The 12398-nt window shown below is 36.9% G+C and overlaps 1 protein-coding gene across 2 annotated transcripts in view; it reads left to right on the top strand.

The window, feature by feature from the left end:
- Positions 1-6795, top strand: part of RAB31 (RAB31, member RAS oncogene family) — a 31363-nt gene extending 24568 nt beyond the window's left edge. Inside the window, exons 4-5 of one of the 2 annotated variants that reach the window (XM_081801591.1) lie at positions 3151-3222; positions 4340-6795. In XM_081801591.1, coding sequence (XP_081657717.1) covers positions 3151-3222; positions 4340-4450 — 183 coding nt within the window. In that variant the 3' untranslated portion in view covers positions 4451-6795. The remainder of the gene's footprint in view (positions 1-3150; positions 3223-4339) is intronic. The other variant, XM_081801593.1, reaches the window with a different exon arrangement.
- Positions 6796-12398: the final 5603 nt, after the last annotated feature.

Genomic DNA, 12398 nt, shown 5'->3' with positions numbered 1-12398 from the left:
TTTCAAAAATACATTGCTTTTTCCTCCCTTTGGGCAAGAATTCTGATTTTATTTTCTACATGTGGAGTGGATTGCCAAAGGATGGATTAAAAATAGATTTATTGATGCCTAACAATTACAACAAACACACAGTGTTGGGCAGTGAATTTGAAAGGCACGCATGGTAAATAGCCCGCTGTCCTCCAGTGAGTCCTGGCGAGTGGCCAAGGGCCGTCAGTTGGGAACTCCTGGGTTCATCCTGAGCTCCATCCAACCCATTCCCTTTTATGAAAACCACAGAGGCACTGGGGCAATTTCTGTTCAAGGTGGAGGCTTGCACAAGGGCTGGGAGTTGAGAAAGAGCCTGCTTCTTTCCACACTCTTGAGAGTGCCGCACTAGCCTTCTCAGGAACTGATGTGCTTCACATTTCCAAATGGGATCATTTCAATTTGGCAGGTCTTTATTCAGCGATAAGTATTATGTGGGAAATAAAGATGAATGAATGATGGTTCTGTTGTTCGCTGGAAAAGCTTCAGGATCCATCCTTCCTTCCCTTCCTGCTCCTTATCCTACTCTCCAATAAAAATGGCTGCTTTTTCTTTTTTAACTTAAAAACCTATTTTATTTTAAAAAAAAACATTGTAAACATTTATGCTATGTAAAATGCTATGCAGACTCTAATGGAAGAGTCCGCTGTGCAGATTCTTATAAGAAAAATGTACAAATCACTAGAAATCCCACTGTGAACATTTTGAGAAACATTGTTATAGCTATATACATAGACACACCCACTCACATTTTTCCCTAAATTACAGCGTGCTTCATAGGCTGCTTTGAGACTTTTTTTTATTCCTTCAACAGTATGTAAGCTTTTCCTGTAAATGAAAATCCCCACCACCATTTTAATTATTGCAGAATATTCCATTATACACAGATACCATTAATGGATTCTCTATGATGAACCATTAGGTTGTTTTAAAATATTTGCTCCCATGTATAACGTAGGGATGAATAGCTTGGTGTGTGTGATGATCACTCCAATATATGTTCCTGTAAGTGGAATTGCTGGGTCAAACAATATGCACATTTTAACTTTTGATATATATTATCAATAGTGGCTTTTAAAGAAAGTCTCTTTTTTTAAAAAAATAAAAATTATATATTTAAGGTGTGCAACATGATGGTTTGATGTACATAGATATAGTGAAATTATTACTACAGTCAAACTAGTTAACATATCTTCTCACATAGTTACCTTTTCCCTTTTGTAAATGATGAGAGCACCTGAAATCTACTCTTTTGGCAAATTTCCAGATTCAATACAATATCATTAACCATTCTATTTCTAGAACTTATTCATCCCCTGTAACTGCAACTTTGTACCCTTTCACCAGTACATCTCCCCAACTCCCTTCCCCGCTCCTGGTAACTACCCTTCTACTTTCTGCTTCTAAGTATTTGACTTTTTAAGATTCCATATTTAAGTGAGATCATGCAGTTTTTTTCTTTCTACATCTGGCTTATTTCACTTGGCATAATGTGTTTTAGATTCATCCATGTTGTTGCAAATGGCAGGATTTCCTTTTTAAATGCTGGATAATATTCCATTGTGTATATACACACACCAAATTTTCTTCATTGATTGATTCATTCATTCATTCATCAGTAGGCACTTAGGTTGTTTCCATGTCTTGTGCATTGTGAATAAGGCTGCGATGAACATGGAAGTGCAGATATCTCTTTGAGGTATTTGATTTCATTTCTTTTAGGTATATACCCAAAAGGGGAATTGCTGGATCATATAGTTATGCGTTTTTTTGTGGACCCTTCGTACTCTTTTCTACAGTGGCTGCACCAATTTATATTCCCAACGGAGCATCGGGGTTCCCTTTTTCCCACATCCTCACCAATATTAGTTATCTTTTGCCTTTTTGATAACAGCCATCCTAACAGGTGTGATATCTCATTGTGATTCTGATTTGCATTTCTCTGAAAATTAATGATGTTGAGCATCTTTTTATAAGAAGGGCTTTTTTTAAAAGATTTTATTTATTTATTTGAGAGAGACAGAGAGCTTGAGAAAGAGAGAGAGAGAAAGAGAGAGAGAGAACACACACAAGCAGCGGGGAGGGGCAGAGGGAAAGGGAGAAGCAGACTCTCCACTGAGCAGGGATCCTGACGAGGGGCTGGAACCCAGGACCCCGGGATCATGACCTGAGCAGAAGGCAGATGCTTAACCGACTGAGCCACCCAGGTGCCCCAAGAAGGTCTTAAAATACATTCCCATGTAACATGTGAGAGTGGCCCCCTGCCCAAATCCAAACCAACAATGGATATAATAAATCTTTTTGATATTTAATAAATTAATACATGCCTCTTCATTGCTTTTATTTTCATTTCTTTTACTGTAATTGAATATTTAAAAATATTTATTGGCAATTTATGTCTCTTCCGCAGAGATTTATCTATGTATAACCTTTGTCTATTTTTCTGTTGAGCTGTCTCTTCCTTCTCAGCTTTCAAAACCTTTCCACGATATAGTCTTCAAATATATCCAAAGATCTGTTCTTCAAAATATACAAGGAATCTCTATGTATCCTCAACATAATTATCTATCCTGTTTTGGGATAAAGGATTCTGATGACCAATGAGTCTTGCTTTGCTCACATTTTGGAATGGAGCTTGTCTGTGTCACCGTGTGCCTTTGAGGGACAGCAGGTGTGCAGGCTAAGGGCGGGATGTGGAGGTGCCCTTGCTCAGTGGCCCTCATTAAGGACTCAGCGAGGGTCTTGTGATCTGTGTCAGTCTCCTTTTGTCCTCCCCTTGGCAAGCATCTTTTTCTTACCATTGAATAATTCTAATGAGATTGCCCTGGGTCAGTCGTATTAGATAAGTAATGAGCAGTAGAGAAAAGAAAATTCATAGAAGAGGAACATTTAAAATAAAATTTATTTTTGACCTTTGCCTAAAAGTGAATTTCATGGTCTGTCAGCCACAAGCACATGTGCGGTCGAGGAGGAGAATTTATTGCCTGATAGGGTTCCTGGGAAAATTCTAGGGGGATTTCAGGGATCCTATAGGGATAATGTAGGAGGAAAATTTTGTATTTAATTTGGAGTTGCATAAAATGTGTTGACTTTGGCTTAAAACTATGCATTGTTCTTAAACAGTTTCATTCACTGGCTCCCATGTACTATCGTGGATCTGCTGCAGCTGTCATAGTATATGATATTACCAAACAGGTAAGAAAATAAAAGCCCTTTAAAGTTTCAATGCCCTTTATGTTGATTCTCTTAGAAAGACCAAAGCAGAGACTTGACTACTTGAGTCTTGCCAGTAGCCTGGAATGAGATTTCATAGCATGGTAGCCAGGGATAATCAGCACCATATATTGAGTTTATTCACCTATATGCAGTGAAGAATTTCAAATTTATCGGCCAAATTAAATAAACAACAATGATCATTTATTTTTAAAATTGACTGTTAGTAGAGGCAAGGCCATGCCTGCCAGTACCGCTCTCCAGAATGTCAGGTTTTCAGGAAGAGGAAAATTATTTTTAAGTCCTGCATGTTTTGTAATTATGGAATGCTTATTTTCTATTAGTGTTTCAATCACACTACTTAAAATGTCAGGGATAATGTTTATGTATATGTAGTGTATTTGCATATATATAGTATACCATATTTTTAGTTATCATGTTGAGGATCTAGGCTATTCATCAAGGAACTGCAATGGTTTGCTGGCTGTTTTTTTCCACTCCTGGAGTGCTGACTCAGTGCACAGGACTGCTGGTTCAATGATCCATCACTCTTACCATCCATGAATTCCCGAACACTTCTACCTAAATGTGGTGTCTACCTTGACTGGTTTGCTGGAGGAGGGTTGTGAGTGAAGGGCAGAAAGGAAAACAGGACAAGAGGAAAAGAGAGAGGGGGAGGGGGAGGGAGAGACAGGGAGGGAGAGAGAGAGAGAAAGAGAGAAAGAGTATGTATGTATGTATTCTTTCTCTTTCTTTCCTGAAATAAGCATGAATATGTCTAGTTCTATGACTTAAGTCTTTTTCATGTTGAGTCAGGCTATCATTTTAAATTAATGTTATTTATAGAAGAAAATTGCCAGTATGCTTTTCTTAACTTTGTCAAGTTTCAGTTTTAGAAAAGGAAACTTTTACAGGCTATTTAAGTGTAACTTAGCTAATATTAAGTTTTGTGCCAAGATGGGGGTGGGATGTTAATGTATGTGAGTTTCCTAAAAATATTTTCCTCTGTTAAATTGGGTTGGGTTTATATTTCTACTTGGTTGAAATACTGTGTTGATGGGTCTTTCCAATGATTGATTGATTTACATTTTGGGTTTAGGATTCATTCCATACCCTGAAGAAATGGGTGAAAGAACTGAAGGAGCATGGTCCAGAAAACATTGTAATGGCTATTGCTGGAAACAAGTGTGATCTCTCAGATATTAGGTAAGGTGCATTAAAAAATTTTTTGGTGAAGTGAATGTCCTCCATCTCTGAAGGTCTACATGTACAAAGCTGTCATGCCTGTGTTGTTAAGTCTGTTCTCAGTATAATGATTTAATCGACGGGCATTGATTTGTGGTGGTCTAGGTAGTATGTATTCAACCAGAGTAGAATTAAGGGAAAATAATAGGAAGATGCCAATTGGATGGATCACCTAGGAGTGGGTGTTAAAACCAAATCTCCCCTACGGAGCACAGTTACATCCCTGACTCTAGAGGTCTTTGGGTTAAATGCTTTTATTATTTTTGTTGTTACCTTTTTTGTTACTTATTGACATTATTACAACTATGGCCATTTTAATAACACTTTCATATGGTAAGGAAAGTTAGAATTTATAACATTTCCCATAGCATCTGTGTTTTAGTTCTAACTTTAACTTAAGGGTGTAGTCGGGTCTATATAATCTCACTATTTTGTTCTAGGATCTGAAGGTGACATATCATATAGAAACACTTTGGTTTCCCTCAGAGACACTGGATTGTTGACCTTTCTTTACCTGGAACAAGGTTTGCAGGGACCCAGTCCACAGGGACTAGAGATTTAATGATAGCTTTATGCAGCCTGATAAGCTAGCTATTTTTACTAAATAAAAGCAATGAAAAAGGAATAGTGAATTTGCATCATCTCCATCCCCCTGGTTAAGTCTCTGCAATTCCAGTCGTTGGTCTTCATAAAGACAACGACATCATGCCTCAGGTTTTGCTCATCCAAGTACGATTAAGCCAAAGTTTGATAAACAATGGAAATAGATCTTGCAAAAGCTCTTAACATGGCCTTTGACAAATTGCTCTGTTTCTTTGGGATTTCAAAAGCTTTGTATCACATTGCATCGGGTTGGTTTATAATAACAGCCATAAACACCACTTAATCATTTGTTTTTCTGGGGGCTGGACAAATCTTTAAACTCCCCAGACTTAATTCAGATCTCTTCGTTCTTTACTGTAATCCTGAAACAGCTTACTTGTCTAGAATTGCAAAAGAATCACTTTAACTTTTGTCATCAGAAGGGGTGGGGTGGGAGGGTAGAAACAGTCTTTGCTGAGGGCATGCGCGGTCATCTGACACCACTGAATTGTAGTAAAGGTGTGACTTCAAAGGTACTAAGCCTTCTGTATTGTGGCAGAGCTGATGGGCTAGAATTTAAGCAGACAATGATATAAAGTTGACTGGAATTAGTTAAGATTCTTGGTGACGTGGAACTGAATCCCACTTAAATTATTTTCGGGAAAGGGGCACCTGGGTGGCTCAATCATTGGGCATCTGCCTTCGGCTCGGGTCATGGTCCCAGGGACCTGGGATCGAGACCCTCATCGGGCTCCCTGCTCAGCGGGAAGCCTGCTTCTCCCTCTCCCACTCCCCCTGCTTGTGTTCCCTCTCTCGCTGTCTCTGTCAAATAAATTAAAAAAAAAAAATTATTTTCGGGAAAAAGGGAACTTAATTGGAAGGTACTGATATCCACATGGTAAAAAAGCAGGATTGCCTGACTGGCATTTGATATGTTCCATTTTTAGTCTCTGGCACTCTCTCTGTTTCTAGTCTAAATTGCCATGGAAGGATTTCCCCATATCATGACAAGACATTTGTGGCCAAGAGAGGGAATTTGGGTGGTGGCACAAGATGACTTTTCCCACCATCACCATGATGCGAGTAGGAAGGTAGGTAGACTTGAAGGTGGAGAAGCTCCTAGAAAAGCGCAGCTTGGCCAGACCAAATATATCTGTGACACGTTGGCTTGGCCACAGACACCTGAAGATAGACGTACCATGTCTCAGGGTGGAATTCGCCTTCCATGCACTGGTATAGTATTTGCTGGGCCTATATGTAGTTTTCAAAATGCCCCAGCTAACACCATCCATCCATCCATCCATCCATCCATCCATCCATCCATCCACCCATCTCCCTTTCAACCGTAAATTCATACACAGCCCCTCCATCCCCAGTGGGAGACAGTCCAGGTGCTACATCTAGTGGCCACATCATGGGGCCACTGTCCCACTAATTCATGTTTCTGGGTAGTACTCTTTCTTCTCTAGTTTGGCCTCAGTGAGGTCTGCATGTGACTTCTCAAGATCCTGCAGTTGTGGTTTAAAGTGTGGAGTATATATCTTCAGTTACACACAAAGTTGTATTAGATGCTACTTGTTATTGAATCGTGCAGCAAAGAAATGACTCCCTTTGCAATTCTCTTTTCAACCTCAGTGAAGAAGACCAGTTCAATTAAGTCAAAGAGAAAGACCAGTTGGATGTTAGTAAATTTTTAATTTTTAAATATTTATTAATAGATAATTTAAAATTTTAATTTATTTAGAAATATATTTCACTAAACTAATTTAGAAACCATAAAATCCACCTGTTTTAAGTGTACAGGTCAATAAATTTTTGTACAATTATAAGGTTGTACAGTCATCATCACATCTAATTTTAGAACATATCCATCACTGTACGAAGACCATGCCAATTTACAGTCACTCCCAATGTCCAACTGCTTCCAGCCCCTGGCAACCACTAATGTACCTTCTTGTCTTTATAAATTTGCTTTTTCTGGACGTTTTGTATAAATCAAATCATGCACTTATGTGCTCTTTTGTGACTGGCTTCTTTCACTGAGCATAATGTTTTTGAAATTCCTCTGTGTTGTAGCGTGCACTAGTACTTCATTCATTTTTAGGGCAGAATAATATTTCATTGTATAGATATACCACATTTTATTTTCTCATTCACTAGTTGAATGAAACTTGAAATTTGAGTTGTTTCCACTTCTTGGCCACTTTAAAAACTGCTGCTATAAACAATAATGGACAAATTTTGTGTGGACATATGTTTTCGTTTCTCTTGGGTATATTATGAGGAGTGAAATCTCTGGGTCATGTGGAAACTTTGTGTTTAACAATTTGAAGAACTGCCCAACTGTTTTCAACAGTGGCTGCACCATTTTATGTCCCTACCAACAATGTATGAAGTTCCAATTTCTCTACATTCTCAACCAACACTGTTATTATCTGTCTTTTGCATTATTGCCATCCTAGTGGGCGTGAAGGTGTGTCAGTGTGATTTTGGTTTGTATTTTTCTAATGACTAATGATGTTAAACATCTTCTCATATGCTTATTGACCATTTGTATATCTTTTGTGGAGACATGTCTCTTCAAATCCTCTGCTCAATTTTTAATTATTTGTCTTTTTATTATTGAGTCGTAAGAGTTCTTTATGTATTCTAAATACAAGTCCCTTATCAGATATATGATTTGCAAATATTTTCTTCCTTTTCATGAGTTCTCTTTATAATCTTTATTGTGTCTCTTGAAGTGCAAAAGTGTAATGTCCAATTTGTGATTTTTCCCTTTTTATCTGTTATGCTCAAGTGATTGGCTAATTAAAATCACAGAGATTTACTCATATGCTTTCTAAGAGTTTCATAATTTTAGAGCTTACATTTATATCTGTCACCCATTTAGAGTTAATTATTGTGTGTGTTATGAGGTATGGGTCCAAATTAATCTTTGTGTGGATATCTAATTCCCAGCACTATTTGTTGAAAAGACAACCTTTTTCCCATTGAATTTGTTTTGGCACTTTTGACAAAAATTAGTTGACCATAAATGTAAGTCTTATTTTGGGATCTTAATTCTATTCAGTTGATCTATACATCCTTATGCTAATGCAAAATGATTTTGATTGCTGTAGTTTTGTAAGTTTGAAATTGGGAATTATAAGGCCTCCAATTTAGTTTTCCTTTTCAAGATTGTTTGACTGTTTGACTATTCTGAGCCTTTTGCATTTCCATGTGAACTTTAAGATCCTCTTCTCAATTTCTGCCCCCAAAAAAGCAACTGGGATTTTAATAGAGAACGTGTTGAATCTTTAGAACAATGTGGGGATTATTGGCATCTTAACAATATTGTTTTCTGATCCATGAATATGAGATGCCTTTCCATTTTATTTAGGTCTTCTTTAGTTTCTTTTGCCCATGTCTTATAGTTGTCAGTGTACAAGTTTTGCATTTCTTTTCCTATACTTGTTCCTAAGTGTTTGATTTTTCTCGATGCTATTGTGAATGGGATTGTTTTGTTAATTTCGTTTATGGTATGTTCTTTTTTAGTGTATACAAGATTATGTTGTCTGTGAAAACAGTTTTACTTCTTCCTTTCCAATCTGGGTGCCTTTTATTTCTTTTTCTTGTCTAATTACCTTGTCTAGAACCTCTAGTACAATTTGAATAGAAATGGTGAGAGTGGACATTATTGTCTTCTTCCTGATCTTAGGGGCAAAGCATTTAGTCATTCTTATTATGGTGTTGGCAGTTCGTGTTATGTAGATGCTCTTTATCAGCGTGGGGAAGTTGCCTTTCATTCCTAGTTTGTTGGTTTTTTTTTTTTTTAATCATGAATGAATGTTGAATTTTGTCAAAAGCTTTTCCTGCATCTTCTGAGATGATCATGTGGTTTTTGTCCTTTATTCTGTTAATATAGTGTATTACATTAATTGATTTTCTAATGTTAAACCACCTGCACTCCTGGGACAAATCCCACTTGGCCATGATGCATAATCCTTTTAATATGCTTCTGGGTTCTGTTTGCTCATATTTTGTTGAGGATTTGTATCTCTGTATTCATGAAGATATTGGTCTGTAGTTTTTATTTTTTTGTGATGTCTTTGTTTGATGTTGGTATATCAAGGCAGTAGATTTTGTAGAATGAATTGAAAAGTGTTCCCTTCTTTTCTATTGCCCAGAAGAGTTTGTGAAAGATTGGTGTTAACTCTTCTTTAAGTGTTTGATGAAATCACTGGTGAAGCCATCTGGACCCAGGCTTTTCTTTGTGGATTTTATATATTAATCCAATTTCTTTACTTGCTATGGGTATATTCAACTTTTCTATTATTTCTTGAGTTAGAATAATTTATGCATTTTTAGGAACTTATTCATTTCTTTTCTTTTTTTTTTTTTTAAATGTTTTATATATTTATTCATGAGAGTCAGAGAGAGAGAGAGAGAGGCAGAGGCAGAGGGAGAAGCAGGCTCCCCACCTAGCAGGGAGCCCGATGCAGGACTCGATCCAGGACCCTGGGATCATGACCTGAGCCGAAGGCAGACGCTTAACCATCGGAGCCATCCAGGTGCCCGGAACTTATTCATTTCATCTAAGTTATCTCATTTGTTTGTGTAGTGCATAGTGTTCTCTTACAATCCTTTGCATTTCTGTAAGGTCAGTAGGGATGTCTACTCTTCCATTTCTGATTTTAGAAATTTTAGCCTTCTCTTTTATTTCTTGTTCAGTATAGCTGAAGATTTGCCAGTTTTGTTGATCTTTGCAAAGAACCAACATTTAGTTTCACTGATTCCTTTCCATTCTTTTTCTATTTCATTTATTTTCTCTCTGTGCATTATTTCCTTCCTTCTGTTTGCTTTGGGTTTACTTTGCTCCTTTTTTCCTAGTTTTTCAAAGGGGAAGATTAGCATATGTATTTGAGATCTTCCTTTCTAATTTAGGCATCTACAGCCATAAATTGACCTCTAAGTACTGCCTTAGCTGCATCCCATAAGTTTTGGTTTGTTCTGTTTTTGTTTTTCATTCTAATAAATTTTTTCTAATTTATTTTCAGACCCATTTTGTTTATTTGGTAGTGTATTGTTTAATTTCCACTTATTTGTGAATTTCCCAAATTTCTGTTGATGGTTTCTAATTTAATTCCATTGTAATTTGAAAATATACTTTGTATGGTTTTAATTATTTTAAATGTATTGAGGTTTATTGTATGGCTTGGTGTATGTTCTATCCTGTAGAATGTTCCTATGACTTGAGGCTAATAAATTTTCAACACCTATTTTTATACTTGCTCTTCTCCCTTTAATAGAGAGAGAGAGAGCTCACAAGCATGCAGGCCTAAGGTTGAGGGCCTTTGCGGACAACTGTTTCTAGGGGAATTTAATTATATTTTGTCTTAATTGTATTCGTTTTTTAGAATTACATTTTTATGCCAGTTGATACTAGTGTTCCATTTGTGATAGTGATATAAAATATTTTTCAATTTGTTAAAAAAGTTGATTTATACACATGACATGATTATCTACATGGAAACTCCAAAGGGATATACCAAAAAATTCCTAAAACTGATAAGTGGGTTCAACAAAGTTTCTGGATGTACAATATACATAGAAATATCAATTGTATTTCTATATCTAAAAATGAATATGCAGAAACTAAAATTGAAAACACAATACTCTTTACAGTTGCTCCAAAGAAAATGAAATACTTAGGTATCTACTTAATAAAACATGTATGGGATCTGTATGCTGAATATTATAAAATGCTGATGAAAGAAACCAAACAAGACTTGAATCAATGGAGAGATATATCGTGCTCACGAGTTGGAAGTCTCAACATAGTACGATGTCAGTTCTCTGTAAATTGATCTATAGGTTCAATGCAGTCTCTATCAAGATTTTAACAAGGCTTTTGGGGCACCTGGGTGGTTCAGTCGGTTGGGTGTCTGCCTTCAGCTCAGGTCATGATCCCAGGGTCCTAGGATCGAGCCCCACATCAGGCTCCCTGCTCGGTGGGAGCCTGCTTCTCCCTCTCCTCCCCACTCATGCTCTCTTCTTGCTATCTCTGTCTGTCTCTCTCTCAAATAAATAAGTAAAATCTTTAAAAAAAAAGATTTTAACAAGGTTGGTTTGTTTGTTTGTTTGTTTGTAAACATAAACAAGCTTATCCTAAAATTTATATGGAAAATCACAGGCACTAGAAAAGCTAAAACAATATTGACAAAGAAGAATATAGTGGAAGAAATCATTCTATCCTCTCTTAAGGCTTACTACATAGCTACAGTAATCAAGACAGCATGGTATGAGCAGTGGAATACACACACAGATTAATGAAACAGAATAGAGAGCCCAGGAATAAATCCACACAAATATGTTCAATTGATTTTTGACAAACTTGAAAAAGTAATTCAGTGGAGGAAGATAGCCTTTTCAATGAATGGTACTGGAGTAATTGGACATCCATAGAAGGGAGAAGACTGCAACCTAAACCTCACACTTTATGTAAACAATTACTCTAGAATGAATCATAGAGTTTAATGTCAAAGGTGAAACTGTAAAACTTTTAGAAAATCTCCTAAGAGAAAATCTTGAGGATCTGCAGCTAGGTGAAGAATTGTGAGACTTGACATCAAAAGCTCACTCCATATAAGGAAAAATTGATAAATTGGATCTCATCAAAATTGAAAACACTTGCTCTGTGAAAGCCCGTGTGAAGAGCTTGAAAAACAAGCTGCAGGCTAGGAGAAATTATTTGCAAACCATATATCTGACAAAGGATTAGCATGTAGGCTATAGAAAGAACTCTCACAACTTACTAGTTAAAAAAATCTAATTTGAAGATGGGGCAAAGTACATTTCACCCTAGAGAGAGATGGTAAGCATAGGCATGAAAAGGTGTTCAGCATCATTAGCAGACCTGTTAGAATGGCTGAAATAAAAGAGTGATAACACCTAATGCTGGCAAGGATGTGGACAGATTAGAGCACTCATATGTTGCCGGTATGCATGTAAAATGGTACAGTCATTCTGGAAAACAGTTTGGCAGTTTCTTTTAAAGCTAAATATGCAATTCATATGCCCAGCAATCATACTTTGGGCACTTATTCCAGAGAAATGAAAATTTACATTCACACAAAACCTGCACATGAATATTCACGGCAGCTTTGTTTTTTAAATAATAGCCCCAAACTGTCAGCCCAGATAGCCTCTGAAAGGTGAATAGCTCAGCACACCATGGTGCATCCACGCCACGAAATAGTATGCAGCAGTGAAAAGGAACAAACTGCTACAGGCAACTTGGATGAACCTCTAGGGAAATATGTGGAGTGAATAAAGCTGATCTCAGAGGGTTC

Source organism: Leptonychotes weddellii, chromosome 13 (assembly GCF_054177405.1).
Source record: "Leptonychotes weddellii isolate Sample4059 chromosome 13, ASM5417740v2, whole genome shotgun sequence".
Classification (NCBI taxonomy): Eukaryota; Metazoa; Chordata; class Mammalia; order Carnivora; family Phocidae; genus Leptonychotes; species Leptonychotes weddellii.
Note: the sequence above shows the minus strand (reverse complement) of the source record. Positions and strands in the feature narration are given on the sequence as shown.